Here is a 24,150-nt window from a genome sequence, read left to right on the forward strand (position 1 = left end):
GTTCACTGCAGTGTTATTTATAACTAGAGGCCCAGTGCATGAATTTGTGCACCAATGGGGTCCTTTGGTCTGTCCTGCGGGGATCAGACTGAAACCGATCTCTGGATCCGGGGTGCGGGTGAAGCAGATTTGGGGCAGACAGTGCTCCAGCAGCAAGCTAACCCATGGCTGATTCTGCGAGGAATCAGGCTCTCTCCTCTACTGGTTGGAGCATCTGCCCCCTGGTGGTCATTGCACATAATAGCTACTGGGCGATAGGTCAAATGGTTGGACGATCACTTAGACTTTTATATATATAGATAGTCAATATATGGAAGCAATCCAAGACCAATCAGTAGACAAGTAAATAAAAAGCTGTGGTACATATATAAATGAAATATTGCTGGGCCATAAGAAAAGAATGAACTCTTACCATTTGCAACAGCATGGATGGACCTAGAGGGTATTGTGCTCAGTGAAATCAGTCAGTTAGAGAAAGACAAATACCATATGATTTCATTTATATTTGAAATTTAATGAACAAATAAAATTGGAACAGACTCATAGACATAGAGCAGACTGGTGGTTGCCCCGGGGGGCGGGGAGGTAGGGAGGGGGGGAGGAGTGGCTTATGGACTACATGAAAAAGATGAAGGAATTAAGAAGTACAAATTAGCCCTAACTGGTTTGGCTCAGTGGATAGTGCGTCGGCCTGTGGACTGAAGGGTCCCAGGTACCTTGGCAGCTGATCAATGTTTCAGTTTCATCGATGTTTCTAACTCTCTATCCCTCTCCCTTCCTCTCTGTAAAAAAAAATCAATAAAATATATTTTTTAAAAAAAGTACAAATTAGTAGTTACAAAATAGTCATGGGGATATAAAGTACAGCATAGAGAATATGTCAGTAATATTGTAATAACAATATATAGTACCAGTTAGGTACTGGAAATATTGGGGAGAGGGAGAAACACTATGTAAAATATATGATAGTCTAATCATTATGCTGTACACCTGTAATGAATACAAAATAATATTGAAACAAAACTCTAATTGAAAAATTAAAATTAAAATAAAACTAAAAAAAAGAAAAACTATTCAGGCTTTTTGCCCATTTTAAATTAGATTATTTGCCTATTATTTTTTTCTTTACTATTGAGTTGTAAGTTCTTCATATACTAGAGGCCCGATGCACGGAATTCGTGCAAGAGTAGGCCTTCCTGGGAGATCCTGGACCAGCACATGCTGACTGCACCTGCTCAGCTGCTCCCCCGAAGGTTTTGAAACATGAATCCTTCACTCTTCTTGATTGCCCTTTACTTAGGAATAGCTTCAGCTGCTCTAAAACTTGATGGAAGTTTAGAGTCACGATGGCACTGGTGGAAGACAACACACAGTAAACTATATGGCTCCAATGAAGAAGGATGGAGGAGAACAGTGTGGGAGAAGAATATGAAAATGATTGACCTGCACAACCAAGAATACAACCTAGGGAGACAGAGCTTCACCTTGGCAATGAATGCTTTTGGTGACATGACCAATGAAGAATTCACACAGGTGATGAATGGCCATCAAAACCAGAAGTACTTGAAAAGGAGAGTGATTCGGGAACTGTACATTGCTGAAATCCCCCCAACTGTGGATTGGAGAGAAGAAGGCTATGTAACTCCCATGAAGAACCAGGGTCACTGTGGTTCTTTTTGGGCAGTTAGTGCAACAGGTGCCCTTGAAGCACAGATGTTCCGGAAAACTGGCAAACTTATCTCATTGAGTGAGCAGAACCTTGTGGACTGCTCTCAGGCTCAAGGCAATGAGGGCTGCAATGGTGGCCTAATGGAGAATGCCTTCCAGTATGTTACTAGTAAGTCCAACAAAGGCCTAGACTCAGAGGATTCCTATCCATATCATGCAAAGGTTGGACCCTGCAAATACAGGCCCGAGGATTTTGTTGCCAATGACACTGGCTTCATGGACATCCCTGAGCAGGAGAGTCCCTCATGAAGGCAGTGGCAACCATGGGGCCCATCTCTGTTGCTATAGATGCAAGCCATCTTAGCTTCCAGTTCTATGAAGATGGCATTTATTATGAGTGGCACTGCAGCAGCATAGATCTAGATCATGGTGTTCTGGTTGTTGGCTATGGCTTTGAAGGAGAAGAATCAAGTAACAATAAATATTGGATTGTCAAGAACAGCTGGGGTAAAGCTTGGGGCAAGAGTGGCTACATAAAGATGGCCAAGCACCGGAACAACCACTGTGGAATTGCCACCCTGGCCAGTTATCCTACTGTGTGAGATGATGGTGATAAAGAAAGACTTGATTGAAAACAGGATATCCAGAGGAGGAATTTTTATCTTAAAACTGACCACATTTTACTTAATGGGATACAACACTTGAATCTTAGAGATCCAAACTGTGATTTGAATTCTGTGATGTTTTACATTGGTAAAATGCTACCACTTCTTTTATAAGGATGTATAAACTTTTACCTTTTAAAATAAAACTTAATTTTTATTATTATAAAAAAGAAAAAAGAATAGGCCTTCCTTCCCCCGGCTGCTGGCAGCGGCTTCCCCCTGGCACCTAGGACCCGGGTGGCTTCCCTCCGGCCCTGGCTTTGTCTGGAAGGAGGTCAGGTCTAATTAGCATATTACCCTTTTATTGTTTTAGATTTTGAATATTAACCCCTTATCAGATATAAGGTTTGCAAATGTTTTTCCCATTCCATTGGTCATCTTTTCACTTTGTTGATAGTTTCTTTGCTGTGCAGAAGCTTTTGGTTTGATGTCATCCCACTTGTTTACTTTTTATTTTATTACTTGTGCTTTAGGTGTCATATACAAATATTACTGTCAAAGAGCTTTTCTCCTGTTTTCTTCTAGAAGTTTTATAGTCTCAGGTCTTATGTTTAAGTCTTTAATCCATTTTGAGTTAATTTTTGTGAGTGGTGTAAGATAGGGGCAGTTTTATTCTTTTACATGTGAATATCTGTTTTTTTCCCCCCAGTAACATTTTCCCCATCGAGGGACTCTCTTTCTTGAGACAACTCCTTTCCCTTTGGAATGACAATTTCTATCCCTTATTTGTGACTTGGAAAGACAGAGATAGATTAAATAATAAAATTAATTTAATTGAGACCTGGCCAGGTGGCTCAGTTGGTTAGAGCGCTGTCCCATACACCAAGAGATTGCAGGTTTGATTTCTGGTCATGACACATACCTAGGTTGTGGTATTGATTCCCCGTGTATGGGAAGCAACCAATCAATGTTTCTCTCTCACATCAACGTTTCTCACTCTCTCTCCCTCCCTTTCTCTCTAAAGTCAATAAAAATATCCTTGGGTGAGGATTAAGAAAAAAAAAAGAAGAAATAAAATTTTTATTTAATTTAAATAGTACAACTTAAGAAGAACAGATACAAATAACATTTTTGAAACGTAGCTATAGTAAAGTCATTAAAAATAATGTAGAGCTAGGTGAGATCCTATGAAACCACTTTAAATTTAGGGAAACAACAGAGAATGCCCTTAGCAGTAAGTCTGAGCATTCAAATGTGAAGGTCCTCCTCTTACATAAAGTATGACAGAATACAATAAATCTCTGAAATTAACATTATGTTTGGATGCTCCCACAGAGTGCAGTGCCAGAGATCCAAGACATGCCTGTGCTACTTCCTTTACCTGTGCTGCCTGGCGCTCGGTGAGTGCTCAGTGAACGTTAAGCCCCTTTTCTTTTTGCACTTTATGAAATATTTCCACATATCTCATTTTGTTTACTCTAAATATTAAGAAGAAAATCACAAAGAGTAAACTGTTATCATTCTCACTGTATTGGTACATAAGAATTTTTACTCGTGGAAGCTGATAATGCCTGGGTAATTCTGCAGTTCAATCACTCTAATCTGAACGTTCTGGGTTTTCATTCTCCCTGTAGTAATTGATCATGTGTTTCTATGGACATTCAGGTGTGATGATAAGAGAAACTCTGATAGGAAATGTCTTTCTGCTTGGAGTCCAAACGAAGCATGGACCCCACATAAGTACAGACTTGTGACACTTTTTCTGTAACACAACTGAACTTGATGCAGTAGCTGAGGACACTACTGTTAATCCCTTCATCCTCCTGGTTGAGTGGGTGACGTTTTGTATTGCAAAATCATAGTTGTTTAATTTGACAGAGTTTTCCAAGAAAGTCTCATGGAAAGTCTCAGATGTGAGGTGGAGTTTCTATAACTGATAGCATTTGTGTAAGTTAAAAAAAAAATTTAAGGTTTATCAGACATGAAGGAAAGCAAAAGCATAGTGTGATCATGTCACACAAAGGAGGCCAGTCTGCCAATAGCATGAAGGGAAGTGGGAGAACATAAGGTTAACTAGATCCTCAAAGTTCAGACGATAGGGGATATTCACCAGGAAGAGTGTAAATTTTGACTATAAGCTTTTAAAGAAATATTTGGTTATTAAGAAGGGAAGAAACAATTTACAAGTAAAGCCACATAATCTTGCCTAAGCCATGTTTTTCTGCCTTTATTTCAGGCTCCTTCATTCTGTGAAAAGGAAAGGGGGGAAATCAATGACTGAGTAACTCAGGAGAACCACGACCTCATGTTCTCTAAAGAAGAGTCGGAAGAGTAACTCCCTAATCATATAGGTGAATTGTTCTTCCTTCAATTGGTGTCTGACAAGAATCTTAGAAACTAAGAAAATGTCCTTACTATATTAAATCCAGACTCTTACAAAATCAGAACCCTGTATATTACGAGATGGTTAAATAAAGCATCCTAACTTCCTTTATATAATTACCTATCAAAAACAGAATGGAATTCTGGGTAAGCCACAATATCTGCAAAAAAAAAAATCAAAGGAACCTTTATTGGATTTCATATCTATTAATACCTAAATATTATACCTAATATCTATATTCTATTTGTTCATTCAATAAATATTTGTGAATTTCCTACTATATGCCAGACAATGGAGATATAGTATTTATACAACAGATATGATTCTTGACTTTATGGAACTTGTAATTTCCTGGGGAAAACAGACATTAAGTTAAATAAATAATTGCATTCATGTTTACCTGTATAATTTTGTAAAAATATGAACAAATATCTTCTGAGGTAATATGCTAGGCGTAGGAGATACAAAAATAGCTGTCCTCAAGGAAGTGAAAGTTGAACCTATCTAGCTGTGAATGTATTACATTAGCAACATGTTTCCAGTTGTCACCCATAATATCCAATAATACTGTCTCCTCTGCCTGCTAACATGACTCAACTCAAATCCCCTTTCTCTTTGAATCCCCATCTCAATCCACTTGCACCAATGATAGAATGCTACCACTTCTTACCTCTGAAGGCTAATAAGGCCTGTGAATTCCTCCCCTTAATGGAATTTCTCTGCCATATTGAACCTCAGCTGACATGAAACAGGCCAATTCATTCCTGCTTCAGAAAGCAGAGTGCGGCATTTTCTTTGATCTGAGGGTTTATGGAAACCATAAAATCTGAAAATCCTGTTCTAGGATATGGCACAGTAGAGAATTGAGCATAAAGCCTCTGAGTCAAAAGCTTTATGTCGACTTTTAACAAGAGATTTGGATTTTAAAAAAAATGAATTTCTCACATTTATTGTTTAGGCCTCTTTATGACAATGTAACTAAAGGCAATGTAACTAACAAAAATTTCAGAGGGACTATTTCTGAGTCATGAGACAAATACAGTAAGAATGTACATTTCTCCAGTCCACCCCTCTAAAAATAGAGTAGGAAAGTCTCAAAGCACATAGTTCTCCATTGAAGTATATATAAAATTTTAGATTTCTGGGCCCTTAATTTTAGAGCTGTACAGTCATTCCTTGAACCTGTTAGCTGATAATCATTATTACAAGAAATCCAAATGCCAGTTCTACTAAAACTGCAACAATTTGAGATATATTACTTTTATGTAATAATTTTAATAATAAATAACCTTCTTAAAATTCACTTGGGCTCCTCCAACTAAAAGAAAAGAAAAATATAAAACTTTTCTAAAAGATTCCATTGTCTCCCAAATTTCAAAATATGTATTTAAGCAAAATAATTTTTTAAACAAGTATTTCATCAAATGTGTTTTTTTTAAAAATTGGTGGAATTGAGAGAAGAGATATTTGCATGGTGGGCTGGCAATCTGGTTTTCTGAACAATAAAATAAAACGAAACTAACTTTGATTTGAATTTTTTTTTTAGTATAAATACTTCTATGATGGCCAACTTCAAGCTATCAACCTAAAATCACTGAACATAGTTTTAGGAAGAGATGTACTCTCATGAGCCTGTGTAGACAATTCCAGCACAGACGGGATGGGATGCTCCATGGGGCTGGGTTGGGGGTGGGGGAGAGGAGAATACATATTAATTTATTTTCTGTGAAAGGGCCCAAAGACTATATCCTCTCTGATGTAGTTCTCAGAAAATGTAATTTTTGAAATTATACTTATGTTTAGTTTTATCACTTTATAAAACTAAAGATTCCTTGTATAAACCTTTTCAATGCTGCACACTTTGATGTGATTTGGTTTTAAACATGGCAATCAATTTTCCCTAATGAGAAATATAGATAAAGATGTATATGTTTGTTAGTAAGACATTGATATTAAAAAGATTTGTGTTGACAAAAAGGCCGAAGATGGCGGCATAGGTAATCACCTATACTTGCTGCCTCTCACAACCACAATCAAAATTACAACTAAACGGCAGAACAACTACCACCCAGAACCTCGGGAAAGCTGGCTGAGTGGAAGTTCCACAACTAGAGAGGTGAAGAAAGCGCATTGAGACCCATAAGAGGTGTTGGCACCTGGATGTGCTGTTCTTTAAACCGGGAGGGAGAAAGCTCCCACTTGCTCTGAATTCCACTTACGGGCAAGACTCTGGGGGACCCAGACACATACGGGGAGAAACTGGACTGTCTGGCATTGAGACAGGAATGTGAGGGCGGCTTACTCTTAAAGGTGCTTGCAGCAATCATTGTTCCTGCACGGGTGTGTGGGACGCGGAGAACAGGGACTTCTCAGGTTCAGGGAAGCCATTGCTGTTTGTTCCACCCTGGTGATTCCCAGAGACCCCGCCCTGCCCCACCCAATTTACAACCCCACCTAAGCTGTGCACATCAGCTTTTGCATATGAATGGCCTGTCCTTTCGCCTAAAACAAACTGTAGCTGGGTCAGAGACCCCCAGAGATTCCAAAAGAAGGCCCACTATCTGGCAGCAGCAGCGTTCTTCCTTCACAACTGGGCCTCATCTGGGCACTTCCAAATCCCATGCAAAGAGGAGGAATCTGCAGATGTCTCTGTAGCTCCTGCTGGGCGGCCCCAGACAGTAGCTGACCTTGCATCTCCTTGGAGATGATAACGGATTACAACTCTTCACATCCATAAGAGACACACTCAAGGGGCAGACTCAGTGAGCACCAAAGCCCTACTGAAGCAAGTCCTGCCCCATAAGGGTGTCTTCTTCGCAACGGATCTTCCAGTGTAGACACAGCTGGTCACCACAGCCAATTGGCCTAGAGGTCAATTCCTCCCAGTGATACCAACAGCAATCAAGAGTTAACTACAACAAGACTGTGCACACAGCCCACAAAGGAGTGCACCAAGAGTGTCCACCTCAGGTGATCGGGGAGGCTGAGCCACTGGGCCCTATAGGACACCAACCACACAAGGCCACTCTATCAACTCAAGGAGACTTAGCAGCTATCCAGTACATAGAAACAAACACAGGGAAGCAGCCAAAACACAGAGACAAAGAAACAGGTCACAAATGACAGAAATGGAGGAAAGCAAAATACTGGATATAGAGTTCAAAACCACGGTTATAAGGTTACTAAAGAATCTTCTAGAAACCTCTGAGAAATTTAGTGAGACCCTCAAGGATATGAAAAAGGACCAACTAGAAATTAAGCATACACTGACTGAAATAAAGAATAATATACAGAGATCCAACAGCAGATGAGAGGATCCCAAGAATCAAATCAAAGATTTGAAATACGAAGAAACAAAAAACACCCATCCGGAAAAGCAAAATGAAAAAAGAATCCAAAAATATGAAGATATTGTAAGGAGCCTCTGGGACAACTTCAAGCGTACCAACATCTGAATTATGGGGGTGCCAGAAGGAGAGAGAGAGCAAGATATTGAAAACATATTTGAAGAAATATTGACAGAAAACTTCCCCTACCTGGTGAAAGAAATAGACTTACAAGTCCAGGAAGCACAGAGAACCCCAAACAAGAGGAATCTAAAGAGGACCACACTAAGACACATCATAATTAAAATGCCAAGAGCAAAAGACAAAGAGAGAATCTTAAAAGCAGCAAGAGAAAAAGAGTTAGTTACCTACAAGGGAGTACCCATACAACTGTCAGCTGATTTCTCAACAGAAACTATGCAGGCCAGAAGGGAGTGGCAAGAAATATACAAAGTGATGAATAGCAAGAACCTACAACCAAGATTACTCTATCCAGCAAAGCTATCATTCAGAGTTGATGGTCAGATAAAGAGCCTCACAGAGAAGAAAAAGCTAAAGGAGTTCATCACCACCAAACCAGTATTATATGAAATGCTGAAGGGTATTCTCTAAGAAGAGGAAGAAAAAGGTAAAGATAAAAATTATAAACAACAAAGTGACAACAAATACATATCTATCAACAAGTGAATCTAAAAATCAAGTGAATAAAAAATCTGAAGAACAGAATAAACTGCTGAATATAATAGAATCAGGGGCATAGAAAGGGAGTGGACTGACAATTCTTGGGGTGGAAGGGGGTGTGGGGGTACAGGGAGAGACTGGACAAAAATCTTACTCTTATGGACGAGGACAATGGAGGGGGGTAAGGGCATGGGGTGGGGTGGGAACTGGGTGAAGGGGAGCTATGGGGGGGGAAAAGAGGAACAACTGTAATAATCTGAACAATAAAGATTTATTTTAAAAAATAAAATAAATAAAAAGATTTGTGTTATTCATCTTGACAGTAATATTTCCATTCCATTGGACAAGGTAAATTTATAATACTCTCCATGACTGTCCACCAGATGGCAGACATCTCACAGCAACCTTGCAAATGAGGCACATCATTTCTGCAAGGCTGAACAATAATTTTTGAAGATGGTAAGGGAAAGAAAAGCACATCTGATTAAACAAAAACAAATGCAGAGGTACATTTACAACTTGAACTGTACTCTTATCCCCCACCCTTCAGCACACACATTTTTTGGGGGTTACAGAAGGCATTATCCGACCGCTCTTTCTTAATATTTTCATTTGTGGAAACATGCACTTGAACATGGCTAAACCTGAACGTTTGACATTTCCACCTCCTCCAATTCCAAGTCTCTTTCAGTCTTTACTTCCAGCTGCTCATCCCAAAAATGTGGAAATCATCTTTGGTACTTTTCTTACCTTCTATAGCTAATCCAGCATCAAAACCTATTGATTCTTGTCTATCATCTTTCCTTGGGATTACTGCATCATGGCCTCCTAACTCATCTCCCTTCTTCTATTTTCATTACAACAGAAACAGCCTTGTTTAAAAAATATAAATTAAAAAAATAAATCAGAACATGTTATTCTTTTGTTTAAATCTTTCAATGACTTCCATTAATCACTGTTGATTTTTTTCTTTAAAGTAATTAACTTTTAACTTCTTATAGCAAAGCCTCAGAATAAACTAGTAAATGTGAGTAGATAAAAGCAAAAACAATAGACTACAACACCCCACTGGACAGAGCTACTTGGTTCTGTAGTGTAGTGCAGATGCTCTCAACAGAAAGTAAGTTGTTACTTTAGTGTCCTCAGGGTCAAAATCTGCATTCCACATACCACAGGAATATTATCTGTTTGTCTACCTCAGAGAGCTTAAAGGCAGATCTTAGAACTTTATTGTGAAGGTATAAAAGTCTCTCAAGAGAAATTGTGACAGGAACTTTGGGATGATGGTTAGATCTGAAGACAATACTATGAGGAGTTTCTGACTAGAAAATGTTGAGGTAAATCTGCCTTAGTCCCCTGGAAGGATTCTTCAATGTTTTAGTTACCTATAGCTGTGTAACAAACCACCCCAACTCAGTAACACAGCACAAGAGTCTATTTTTTATTATTGCCCCTCATGGTCCTTGGGGCTGATGGGGTTCCACTCAGCCCAGTCCATTGTGGTTTCAGTAGAACTGTGGCTGAGTCATCTTAAGGCTTCCTCATCCACAGTGTACAGGAGGATGTGGGCTATTGGCTGGGACCTTGGCCAGAACATGTACACATAGCCTTTCTGTGTGGCCTGAGGTTCCTCAGAATAACTCATTAATGTGGGAGCATAAAGGTCTAGCTATCTTGGCCCAACCTGGGACAGCTCTGAAGGGTCATTCCAGCTCTAGAGCTCTCTGTGGTATCATCCAAGGCTGTCATTGGAACTGGATCACAACTTGACTTCTCTCTCTGTCCACTTTTGCTCCCTTCCCTTCCCTTCCCTTCCCTTCCCTTCCCTTCCCTTCCCTTCCCTTCTTTCCCCTCCCCTCCCCTCCTTTTCCTTTCCTCTCTAAAATCAATAAAAATATTTTTTAAAAAAATAAAAGTTAAGGTCTTACAGTGGGGCTTCTACCCAACTTCCTGGTTTTCATGTTAATTTTTGCTGATAATGTAGCTCAGTCCTGGACCCCAGCTAGGGCCTTGACAACCTGCCTATCCATTTCTCACCCTCTTATCCTGATACCCAGACTATGTCACTGTCTCTCAGATGCTAGGTGAGCTTCTGCTTCAAACACTATTGGTCCCTCTGGAAAAACTATCACGGCCCCTCTGACAAATGCTCCCATAGTCTGGGAGGCAGTAATAATCATCTCATCCCCTCTTGGATGTGGGCCCCAGCCCAGATTAACCTTGCATTACCCACAACAGACCCTATTGTTGGGAACTCTTGAGCAGGCCAACAAAATCTGGCCAAGCTACTGGGTTTATTCTTCTCTTGTCCATTTCCACCTTCCTTTCCTTCTTTGCCTACTGGCTCATTCGTGGTCTACAGAAAGGGAAGATTGGAATGGAATAAGAGAAAAGCAGATATTATTTAAATAAAAAGGTGGGGGAGTAATAAGAATAATTTTAGCTCCAGAGATGTAAATGCTATGCATAGGAACTAGAAAATAAAGTGATCCTGAAATTTTATTAGGAGAGGGGAGAATATAATTTCATACAGGCAATATGGAAATAAAAGGGGATTCCGCTCTGTTTGAGCCCTGCCCCTTCTGCTTATTTACAGGTGATATGACTTTGTGCAAGTTTAAGCTGAGTCTCAGTTTCCTCCTGTAAAAAATGGGATTATGAAAATGGTTATTTTGCAGGGTTGTTATGAGGATTAAATAAAATAAGCCATGTAAAAATACTCCATTTTGGGGTGGTACTTGTACCACCCATGACCATTCTTAGATTAAAAGTTGAAAAGTAATACCTGTGGGATAGATTTGGCTCAAAGATAAATTTTGTTTGGCCTTGTGCCGGGGGTCCCCAAGACTACCCCCAGGTTCAATGATTCACTAGGAGGAATTATAGGACTAAACATGGAATTATAGGACTAAATTGGGTCTCTGAATGGTTTGCCTCAAAACAAGAAAGTTCTATTGGGATGGTATCCACAAATTACTTGAAAGATGGGGGAAATGTGTAGCTAGCCAGTTTTATTCATGGCTATGATTTATGACAGCAAAGGATACAAAAGCAAATCAGCAAAAGGAGAAGCACATGGGGCAAAGTCCAGGGTAAACCAGGCGCAAGCTTTCATGGGTCCCCTGGAGTCACACGGGACCTGCTCAATTGCCCCAGCAGTAAGTAGCGACAACACAGTAAAATGCTGCCAGCCGAGAAGCTTGTTAGCTACTCAGCACCAGGTTTTCATCTGGCCATGTAAGCAGGCTCCTCCAGGCACATACCAAAACTCGCAGGTGCTCAGGATAAACCCTGTTGTTTGTACAAAGAGTTTGCGCCCCGTGAGTCACTCTTATCAGTTCCAGGAATGGTGGGAACTTTCCCCAAATTCTAGTTTACAGATGCCAGTCAAGGGTCAATCTTATAAGTAGGCCTTTCTAAGAATAAGCAGTTAGGCCTGCTATGTTAACCCTTTTTTGCACAGGCCTGCACAGGTTTGCCCATGCAGTATTTTTCTTTTCTTCCTTTCTTCCTTCCTTCCTCTCTCTCTCTCTCTCTCTCTCTCTCTCTCTCTCTCTCTCTTTCTTCCTTTCTTTTTCTTCCTCTTCCTTCCTTCCTTCCTTCCTTCCTTCCTTCCTTCCTTCCTTCCTTCCTTCCTTCCTTTCTTCCTTGTTCTACTAGGCCTTGCATTTTAGTTGGGGTGAGAGAGAGAGATAATAAATGGCTACATTAATGAAATATATAATATTTCAGGTGATGATATGTGCTGTGAAGGAAAGTAGCAGGGAAGGAGAATAGAGATTAATGGGGAGGAGGAGTGCTATAATTTTATCTGGGGTTATCAGAAAAGGCCTTGCTGAGAAGAGGACATTTGAATCGAAGAAGACTAGAGAATGAACTCTGTAGATATCTGGGTTAGGAGGGAAAGGAAACAGCAGTGCATAAGTGGATTTGAACCTTGTACAATGAACTGGAGGAAAGTAGGAAATGAGGTCAGAGTCTAAAAATGTCTTGTAAGCTATTGACTTTGATTTTACTCTGAGTTGAGAAGCCATTTGAGCAGTTGAGAAGAGTTTGAGCAGAGTAGTGTCTTAATCTAGTTGACATTTAAAAATGAAGGAAGAAAACATCAGGTAAAAGATAGTGGAATAGCCCTGGCCAGTGTGGTTCAGTTGGTTGAGCATCCTCCCATGCACTGAGAGATCACTGGTTCAATTCTCAATCAGGGTACACACCCATTTTTTTTAGGCTCAATTCCCCATAGGGGGCATGCAGGAGCAGCCAACTGGTGGTTCTCTCTCATCAGTATTTCTCTCGCTCTCCCTCTCCATTTCTCTCTCCCTCTAAAATCAATAAAAACATTTTTTTAAAGAGAGGTAGTTCAATAATCCAGAGTAGAGATGTTCATAGTTCAGATCAAAGTGATAACAGTGGACTTGGTTAAAAATGGTTAGATTCTGGCTAAATTTTGAAGGTAGTGCCACCATAATTGAATTGGAAGGATGGAGTTGCCATTAACTGAGATGGAGAAAACTGTGGGAGGAACTGGTTTGTAGGAGAAAATAGGAGTTTCATTTTAGAGAACTAAATTTGAGACATCTTTTATGACTCAAAGTGGAGATGTTATAAACTGTTGAATATATTAGTGTGGAATTCAGGTGAGAGTTCTTGGCTGGAGAGTTATTAGTATGTAAGTGGTATTCAAAGCTATGAGCCTGGATGAGATCATTGAAGGAGAGAGAATACAGAAGATAAAAGTTCCAAGAATGAGTACTTCAATGTTTAGATGTCAGGGTGATGACACAGAATCAGCAAAGGAGACTGGAGTCTGAGAAGAATCAGCCAATGAGACAGGAGACAATCTAAAAGAATGAGATATCCTGGAAGCAAAAAGAAAAAAGTGCCCCAAGGTGGGGTGGGGGAAGAGATCACCCTGTCAAATGAAGAGAGGTAAAGTAAAAATAAGGACTGACCTTTGGATTTAACTATGTAGAGGCCTTGTCAGGAGCAGTTTAAGGTGAAGAAAACCCCACAAGAGTCTGTTCAAGAGAAACTGAGAAGAAAGGAATTTGAAAACAACTAATATTAATAATAACAACACAGTTTGTTTCTATGTGTTTTGCAATCAAAGAGATCAGAGAAATGGGGCAATAGCTAGAAGAAGAATATCAAGAGAAGATTTTTAAAAAATATGTTTTTATTTATTTGAGAGAGAGAGGAAAGGAGAGGGAGAGAGAGAGAAACATCAATGAGAGAGAGAGAAAAATTGACTGCTGCCTCCTGCATGCCCCCTACTAGGGATCAAGCCTGCAACCTGACATGTGCCCTGACCAAAAATTAAAGGGGCGACCTCTGGGTGCACTGGACGATGCTCAGCCAATTGAGCCACACCAGCCAGGGCACAAGATTCTTTTTTTTAATGGGAAAAATTTATATGTTGATAGAATGAGCCAATGGAGAGAGGAAAGAGCTGATGTAGGAGAGTAAAGGCAGAATTCACGGAGCAAAGTTCTTGAGGAGACATGCAAAAACAACAGATGCTTACTACAAAACATATGGGACATTTTAGAAAAACAGATGTCTTTTGAGAGGCAAACAAGCATTTATTTGAGATCAATAAGAATAGCTATTTGGGAATCATTGATTCAGGCAGAAGCCCAAATAATGTTCCAATTAGGAGACAAAGGCAATGGGTAATCATGAGAAAGGAACGGGGAACAATTGCATCCATCACTAGAAGGAAGGCATTTATATTGATGCAGATAACATAATGTAGTGAAGTTAATTCTAAATAGTGTTTTTCACTTTCAGTCTGATAGTCATCAGCCCAGTAGTCATAATAGCTGCTTTCTTATTATTTTTGAAAACAGTCCTTTTGCAAAGCACATGGTTACTTTAGGCCCAGTCCAAAGGTTGTTTTTTCCTGTTTTAACATTACAAAACTTTGAGGCACAAGAAGTGCAAGGCATTTCCTCTGGCATGGAAGCTCTGGCTTCATTTTAAAGTGGCTCTGGCCTGGACAGTGTGGCTCAGTGGTTGAGCATTGTCCCATGAACCAAGAGATCACCAGTTCAGGGCACATACCTGGTTGGGGAAGGGGGGGGCATGCAGGAGACAGCCAATTGATGTTTTTCTCTCATCAATGTTTCTATTCCTATATCCCTCTCCCTTCCTCTCTCTCTAAAAAAAATCAATTAAAACATATTTAAGAATAAATAAATAAAGTGCATCAGTTTATATTGCTGTTTACATTATGAAACATCCTATCTAATAAAGAGGTAATATGCAAATTGACCATCACTCCAACACACAAGATTGCTGCTCCCATGTGGACACAAGATGGCCACCACAAGATGGCCGGCAGGGGAGGGCAGTTGGGAGGGACCAGGCCTGCAGGGGAGGGCAGTTGGGGGGGACTAGGCCTGCAGGGGAGGGCAGTTAGGGGCAATCAGGCAGGCAAGTGGTTTGAAGCCAGCAATCCTGGATTGTGAGAGGGATGTTTGACTGCCCAGTGGGATCGGGCCTAAACCGGCAGTCGGACATCCCTCGAGGGGTTCCAGATTGGTGAGGGTGCAGGCTGGGCTGAGGGACACACTCCCCCCCCTCCCAGTGCATGAATTTCGTGCACTGGGCCTCTAGTAACAGAGAAAAGTATAGACTTCTGCTTCAAGCTTTTGTCATATTTGAATGAACTTTGTGAATGGATGTTCCATACACAAAATAAGTTAGTATTAGAGAATACAAAATTTTAAATTGAATTTATAAAACACATGTTCATAGCAGGGACTTGTTCATTGCAGCATTGTTTGTAAACTAGAAATAATTCACATGTCCACCAAGGGAGGAATGGATATATTGTGGTACAATCATTCAGTGGAATATTACTCTGCAATAAAATGGAACAAATTCCTGATACATAGTAACGATATGGATGAATCTCAAAAACATGCTGAGTGATGGAAAGAGTACATACTGTGTGATTCTAGTATGTGAACTTCTAGAACAAACAATACTAATCTATAATGATAGAAACTGGATCATTGATTGCTAAGACAGGGAGTGGGGGTGGTGAGGGAATTGACTGCAAAGAGACACAAGAGGACATTTTGGAGCAATGGAAATGTTCTTGAACAGGGTAGTGGTTATGTGGGTAGGTACATTTGTCAACAGTTTTCAACTTGAAATGGATGCACTGAATTACTTACAAATTATACCTTAACAAGTTAGATTTTAAAAAAAGAAAAATCATTCCAAATGTTGGTCTTTAACTTAAGTAAATTATTATTATTATTATTATTTTAGCCTTAGAGAATTAAAAAAAAATGATTGCTGTTGTGGTAAATAATTTAATTGGAAATTCAATAATTCCTTCATTTTTTTCTTTCTGTGAATTTTTGTTTTTGCTTAATCCCTTCACCATTTTCACCCAACTCCCCAACCTTCTGACAGCTGTCAGTCTGTTTTCTGTATCTATGATTCTATTTCTATTTTGTTTATTAGATTCCACATATAAGTGAAATCATATGGTATTTGACTTTCTCTGACTGGCTTATTTCACTTAGCATAATAATCTCCAGATACATCCATGCTGTCGAAAAAGGTAAGATTTCTTTCTTTTTTTAGGGCTGCATAAATATACCACAGCTTGTTTATCTACTCATCTACTGATCTGGAACTTTATCTACTCATCTGGAAACTTGGGCTGTTTCCAGATCTTGGCTATTGTAAATAATACTGCCATGAACATAGGGGTACATACATTCTTTCAAACTAGTGTTTTGGGTTTCTTCGGATATATTACCAGAAGTGGAATCACTGGATCATAAGGCGGTTCCATTTTTAACTTTTTGAGGAAACTCCATACTGTTTTTCATGTGGTTGCACTAATCTCCATTCCCTCCAACAAAATTTCTTCATTTCAGAAACATCTTTTTCTTCAATTAAATTCATGTACTATTGTATAAGTTGAATACTTTTAAATAAAACTAGCTTTAAGATTTCAATTTTATAAAAGCATATTTATATGTGTTCTTTTTTTGTAGATATATCAAAAAATGACTTCATCAATGTTTACCTAATGTTAAAAGTTATCTTTGAACTTAAGATATTTCAAAATTTGTTCCCTTTTGGCGTTTCAGAACAGAGAGGAGCCGTCTGCTGCTGGTGAGTCCGGAGATGGGACCAAGTGGGTGCGGGAGGCCCGAGCGAGGAAGACCTGTGGGTCCCTGAGCACCTGAGCAGGGCCCCGCTGGGAGACATGTACCTCTAAAGGGAACCCAAACTCGGGATTGGCTTATTTTAAAACACAAGCGGTTAATTATGTTTTCCTGGCCCCCATCCGAACTTTAAGTCACCTAAATGCCCTATCAAATGTTAGATATCCAGGTCTGACCCCCGAGGAGCCAGGAATGGGAACATTTGTATGGGGTAAAGCCAAGACGAAGGTCCTCAAACGCCCGCTGCACAGAGTTGCCCAGAGCCGTGGGCGCTAAAAACCTCGCTTTCTGTGCAGCGGCCCTGGAAGGGCCCAGTCGGCACTTCCCGGGGGAATTCTAATGCGGGTTCAGGTTATTTTAGGACCCTGCTTTCATTATGGTTCGGGGCCTTCCTGAGCCATCAAATGCTTTTGCTAAAATTTCGGAAACCAGGATCTCAACCTGAACGAAGAGGGTGACAAACGCCTCCCGGTGCTGGTCAGAAACTGCATGTGGACTCCCTTCCCTTATGTCTCAGGGAGGCCGGGTTTGTGTACAGGCGGAGGTAGGTGAGAGTGTGTGTGTAGGAGGACAGGGGTGAGGTTAGAGCCCTGGGCCTGAATCCCAGATGATCAGAACCAGATTGATTTGATTTTCCTTAATCGGCCTGGAGAGAGCCACCCACAGCATAAGCAGGTGGTCCAAAGTCATTCAGTCCCTAATGGAGACCCCAAGACCAGGCCGGTATTTAGTTATTTAACAGCTTTAGCCAGGGACTGGGGATACATGGCGACATTCACGGGGAGATGATAGTAATGGAGAATTGAAATCTTCCAAATGTGTGTTAATTTGCAACCTGAGTTGAAAAAATTCATGCCCTTGACTGGATGGAACCTGGGGCCCTTAAAGGGTTTTTTAAATATAAAACTGCCTTGGAAATGCTATCACAGGTTAACCGCTATTAGTTAATCCAATCAACAAAAAAGTTTTTTTAAACCTTTTCAATAGCATGTGATTGTTGTTTGTGAGCACTGTCACACCCCCAGCAAAGTTAGCACTCTATTCTTTTTTTTTTCAATCCTCACCTGAGGGTATTATGTCATCGCTTTTTAGAGCGTAGAAGAGAGAGGGAAAGACCTAGAGAAAGCAGGATGTGAGGGAAACACATCCATTGGTTGCCTCCTGCACATGCCTGTCCAGGAAGGGGAGGAGTCTGCAACCAAGCTAGGGGCCCTTGAATGGAATGGAACCTGAACCCTTAGGTCTGCAGGCTGAAGTTCTATCCACTGAACCAAACCGGATAGGGCTCAACCCTAGAGACTAGAGATTTAAAAAAAAATAAATGCCCTGCCGGCATGGCTCAGTGGTTAAGTGTAGACCTATGAACCCAGAGGTCACTGGTTGGATTCCCGTCAGAGCCAACGTCAGGGTTGTGGGCTCCATCCCCAATGGGGGGCGTGCAGGAGGCAGCAAATCAATGATTCTCTCTCATCATTGATGTTTCTATGTCTCTCTCACTCTGCCTACCTCTCTGAAGTAAATAAAAATGCATTTAAAAAAATAAGTAAATAAATAAATGGTGTTGACAGGATCAAAAGAGAATACCAGGGGCAAATTAGATCATGCCTATTAACAGTTAATCCTCTCTGGCTTCAGGAAAGCACTGAAAATCCTCTTACTCTGGTTCATCCCTCCCCCCTGGGGGAGGAGCCACTGGACTTTGGTGGGCTTGGTTAATAACTGGGTCCTTCTAATGGTGTATATATACCAGAGTCAGGTCATGGCTCCCGCAGTGCTGTGCCAGACTGTCTAGAGAGAGCCTTGTGGGAGGTTCTCCTTTTGCTTTTGGCGCTACGGACCAGACAAGAGCCGTCTGCTCCTGGAACCAATCGGTACTGAAGAGTCATCGTTGCTCTCTGACCAAGAGGATTGCTGAACTTGGATTCATATCCTCTGAGCTGCCAAGGACAGTAGTCCTCCAGCTACTTTGATTGTCTGCAGGAGGGCAGTGGAGCTCCTCTGGGCACTTACCTCTGTAGCTAAGGACCTCACAGGACACCAGGGGCTGACCTTAACTGACAAAGAGAAATGGCAGGTGAAGGAGCTGTGGCAAAACTCCAGACAGAAATCAACTGTCCCATCTGCCTGGGTAACCTGGGAGACCCTGTCACCACCGAATGTGGGCACAACTTCTGTCGCTTCTGCATCCAGCACACCTGGGCTGATGTGCAGGACAGGTTCCCTTGCCCTGTGTGCCGTCACCCATGCAAAGAGAGGCACCTGTGGAGCAACACCCAGCTCGGAAGGATGGTTGACATGGCCAAGCTCCTCCAGATCACAGGGGCCGAGATGAAGCAGCACGAAGAGAGGCGCTTGTGTGAGAAGCACAACCAGGCCCTGACCCTCTTCTGTGAGGAGGACCTAAAGTTGTTGTGTCCCCTGTGCACTCAGCCCCCTGACCACCAGGGCCACCAGGTGAGGCCCGGGGAGGAGGCTGCCTCTAATCACAGGCAAAAGCTCAGAAGTTACATTGAGCCCCTGAAGGAGCAGCTGGCAGACCTTCAGAAACTATTAGCCACTCAAGACAGGCAACGATCAGAACTGAGAGAAAAGGTGGAAAAGCGGAGAGCGAAGTTAGCCTGTGAATATGAGAGTGTGATAGCATCCATAGAGTGTGAGCAAGCGGCAGTTCACTCAAGGCTAGCTGCACAAGAGAAGCACATTCTACGGAATCTCACTGCAAACAAAGCTACATTTTCAGACCACATTTCCAAACTTAGAGGTCTACGAAAGGAGATGGCAGAGACGAGTGTGGTGTCAGATGTGAAATTGCTGATGAACATCAAGAGTGTCCTCCACCGTTGTGATAACCTAGAACCTCCAGATGTCTATTGCTTGAAGTATAAGAGAGAATTCAGTCTTCCTCCACAGTGTTCGGCCCTGCTGCAAATCATGCAGACATTTAGAGAAGAAGTTACTCTGGATCCCGAAACTGCACATCCTCATCTGCTTGTGTCTGCGGATAAAAAGTCTGTGACATTTGTGAGGAAAAAGCAAGGAATTCATCGGAATCCAAAGGGATTTGCAGACAACGCAGTTGTCCTGGGTTCTGAAGGGTTTGACTGTGGCCGACATTACTGGGAGGTCCAGGTGGATGACAAGCCTGAGTGGGCCGTGGGGGTCTGTAAAGACTCCCCTTCCAAGGAGAGAAAGCAGCCCCTGCTCAGACAGGAGAACAGATGTTGGACGATTCAGCTGCAGGATGGTGACTATGTGGCTCGAGGGCCTGTTCCTGTCACCCTTGTGCTGCAGGAAATGCCCAGAGGGATTGGCATCTACCTGGACTATGAGATGGGTCATGTTTCCTTTTACAGTTGGAATGACATGTCTCACATCCATTCCTTCAGGGATACATTTTCTGAGGTGCTAAAGCCTTACTTCTATGTCGGATGTGATCCCAAACCTCTTACCATCCGTGCTTTAAGAGATTAGGAAGGATAAACTATCACTTTGCTTCATTTTCTTCCTGTGATGTGTAGGCAGTAGGTAGAATTTTTTTAAATTATAATTTTATTGTTACTTTATTTTTTAATATATTTTTGTAGATGTTGGAGGGAAGGAAGAGGGAGAGGGATGGAAGCATCAGTGATGAGAGAGAATCATTGATTGGCTGCCTCCTGCACACTCTCTACTCTGGATCCAGCCCCCAACCGAGGCATGTGCTTTTAACTGAATTGAACCCAGAATCCTTCAGTCCACAGGATGAAGCTCTATCCATTGAGCTAAACCAGCTGGACCTTATTTTTACTTTATATATATATTGTTGAAAGTATTACCTGGTTTTTGTGGGTAGAATTTTATATACAGGTATCAGTGATCTAGCATCAAAATTTTTTCTTTGGTTGTGTTGATTTTTAGAGAGGGAAACATCAGTGTGAGAGGGCATCATTGATTGGCTGCCTCCAGAATGCACCCATGCCCTGACCCAGAATCGAACTGGCCTACCCTTTGGGATCATGGGAGAATTCTCCAACTAACTGAGCCACACTGGCCAAGGTTAGCACCAATATTTTATTAAAAACACTTCTGTGATTTGAATACTTGTTTTGTCTTTCTCTCCCCCTCTCTGCCCTCCCCTCCCCCCATTTTTCTTCAAGAGCAAGGTGTGTGGGAACAAATGGAGTTGTGGAGAATTTGGAATATTGATTGATCAATTCTTTCTGAAGTGCTTCTGAAATTTTGGATTAGAATGTTCATTATAAGGCACAGTTCAATAAAGTTTGTGTATATTTACAAAAAAAAGATATTTCAAAATTTTACATATTTGTACTGTTTTGCATCATTTGAATTTTGTATAACAAGCATGTATAATTTTTGCAAAAAAAGGGGAAAAGAATAACTTCAAAAATATATTGGAAGAAAAATATGTAAAAGTGCTAACAGTAGTTAATTCCAGGTGGTGGGAATTGGATAACTGCTTATCTTCTTCTTTATGTATTTTCCACATTTTAAAATTAAAAACAATGAATGTCCTGGATGAAAGAACAGAATAGATATGGAAGAGGTGTGAGGACAGGTGAGAGGAAAACACAAAGCAGAGGAAAAATAGTTCTGGAAGGAACTGTGTTTAAGTTTAATATTTTGGGGGGAGCAGCTGTCAGAATAAGAAAGATGTCTAGGCTCTGGCCGGTGGCTCAGTTGTTCGGAGTGTCAGCCCATACACCAAAAGGTGGTGGATTGGATACTGATCCCTGGTCAGGGCATGTATGGGAAGCAACTGATTGATGTTTCTCTCTAACATAGATCTCTCTCTCTCTCTCTCTGTCTCTCTCTCAAAATCAAATATATATATTTTAAAATATATATATTTTAAAGAGAGATGTTTGAGAAACAGGTAGTTCATGAGAATATTTAGAAGTTTATTCCTGTTACATAATTTCTCTTTCAGTGTTTTTTTTCTAAAGAAATATACATACTTAAATTTCTTGTCAAACTTTTTCTTTTCTTTTTTTTTACCATTTGTGTTTCTCTTCTATTAGGAGCAGTGTAAACCTAGTAGTGGTCTGAGCATATCTTGTGGAGCCAGGCTACCTTCATTTAAATTCCTGCTTCCAAATCCCATTCACTGGCTGAGTAACTGGACAGGTTATTGATCTTTACCCGTCTCAGTTTCCTTATATGTAGAATGAGGATGAGGATATGATATAAGCTTGTTGTAAGAATTAAATGAATAAACACATGTAAAACTTGCAGACTATGCCTGGCTCATGACAATTTGCAGTATAATATTAAGTGTTAGCTCTTGTATTTTGGGTATAACACTGCTTAAAGACTGGATGTGATGAAAATTGATTGTATTTAAGTTACATTCGTGATATTTTTCAATGGCTGTGGACAATCCTGGGGAAAGTAATTATCTCTAATCAGCTCTAATCTCTGAGGCTGGAAAGGGTCTAGGTGTTTATTACCTCATCTGTTCATCTCATTAAAAAGGAAATAATGACCCAATTTCTTACTTCAAAACTGTCCCAATAAAAATTGCATAGTTTCACAGTGGAAGACATTTTTGCACATCACACAGAACCCAGGATCTTTAGTTAATACACATGACTATATACTAATTTAAATTCAAAATACAAATGATGAACTTTAAAAAGATCATAGGTGGGAAAAAATTGTTTCTTTTAATATAAAGTTTTAATGAAGTTACACCTGCCCCAAAGCTTTTATGTGTTTCTCTACAGGGCAGTGATCTCCAAGGGAGCCACTTGGCTTCTGCTCACCTGGAAACCACCCCACCTCACCCCTCCCTGTGAACCAGGACAGGAAACTGCAGGAACAAATGCCAGCCCCGCAGCTTTGTGATTCCTGGTGGGTTCTGGTTCTGGGGTGGATCTGTAAGGGGTGGGAGCGCTCAGAGGGAGGCCCTGCAGAGGTCGCCCAGCTCCTCTCCCTTCTTTGTCATTTGCTGCCCTTTCCTATCTCTCTTCTTGGCTGTTTCCTCCCACCTCACACCTCTTTGTTTTCATGCCCCGCAATGTGGCCCCAAAAAGACAGCTGTGGTTTTCAGTCCTTTGTAACAGCAGAAAGTTCCAAAATATCAAAATCAAAGAGATGCTCCTTAGCAGGCGGAGGTGAAGGCTTTCACTAACTGTGAGGTCCTTCAGAACTCGTGACCAAATTTTTCTATGGAGCAGAGGGGAAAGAACCTGAGCCCACCCGGTCCAGTCCTAAGGTGGCCTTGGGGAAGGAGCAGAGTTGGGCAGGACAAAGGGGGTGCTGTGGGTCTCACCTTCATCCCCTGAGGACTCCCGGAAGGGGTGGGGGGGCCTGGTGTCCACATATGCTGGAATCTGGCCAGGATCCCTCTTTCAGGCTGAGTTTGAGACCAAAGAAGGAGCTTTAATGGAGTGAAGTTACCAAGTTTAGTGTGACAGTGACAGTAGTGTCCAATGAAGACTAAGGGCTAGCAATCTATACTAATAAAAGCCTAGGTGGCCCTCGTGCCCTCGCGCAATGCCCTCACGTCATCAGAAGATGGCTGGCAGGGGAGGGCAGTTGGGGGTGATCGGGCTGGCAGGGGAGCAGTTAGGCGTCAATCAGGCTGGCAGGGGAGTGGTTAGGGGGAAATTAGGCTGGCAGGCAGAAGTGGTTAGGGGCAATCAGGCAGGCAGGCAGGCAGGCAAGTGGTTAGGAGCCAGCAGTCCCGGATTGTGAGAGGGATGTCTGACTGCCAGTTTAGGCCCGATCCCTGAGGGCTCCCAGATTGGAGAGGGTGCAAACTGGGCTGAGGGACACCCCCCCCCCATGCATGAATTTTGTGCACTGGGCCTCTAGTCCTATATAATAAAAGCCTAATATGCAAATTGACTGAATGGCGGAACAACTGGTGGAACAACCGGTCACTATGATGCTCATTGACCACCAGGGCGCAGGTGCTCAATGCAGGAGCTTCCCGCAGGCCCCAGGCCAGCCAAGGCAGTTGCCAGGGGGAGCCCCGCCCCCCCCGCCCCCCCAATCTCCCTGCCAGTTGCCCCACAGATCGGCCCTGATCACCAGTCAGGCCTAAGGACCCTACCCATGCACAAATTTCATGCATTGGGCCTCTAGTTGTAAATAAAGTGTTCTCCTGGCTGGTCCCTCGGAAAGAGACTAAATCTATTCAGGCATCAGCAATAGGAAAGGGCTTTGAAGCCTCACCCCAATCCACGAGCTTGGATCACTGGCTTTTCCTGCCCTAGGGCAGAATTCATTTGTTATCTCACAGTTCTGTAGGTCAGATGTCTAGAAGGAACTGGCTGGGTTCTCTGCTC

General features: G+C 41.6%; 1 protein-coding gene and 1 pseudogene across 1 annotated transcript; both read left to right on the top strand.

The window, feature by feature from the left end:
* Window positions 1-1,263: 1,263 nt before the first annotated feature.
* On the top strand, window positions 1,264-2,270 carry LOC102427589 (annotated as a pseudogene).
* Window positions 2,271-18,925: 16,655 nt separating this feature from the next.
* On the top strand, window positions 18,926-20,329 carry LOC102431211 (putative tripartite motif-containing protein 75). Its single transcript, XM_023749731.1, has one exon. It carries the CDS (start codon window positions 18,926-18,928, stop codon window positions 20,327-20,329), a length of 1,404 nt encoding a protein of 467 aa, XP_023605499.1.
* The last annotated feature ends 3,821 nt before the right edge of the window (window positions 20,330-24,150 follow it).

This window comes from Myotis lucifugus, unplaced genomic scaffold (assembly GCF_000147115.1).
Source record: "Myotis lucifugus unplaced genomic scaffold, Myoluc2.0 scaffold_9, whole genome shotgun sequence".
NCBI lineage: Eukaryota > Metazoa > Chordata > Mammalia > Chiroptera > Vespertilionidae > Myotis > Myotis lucifugus.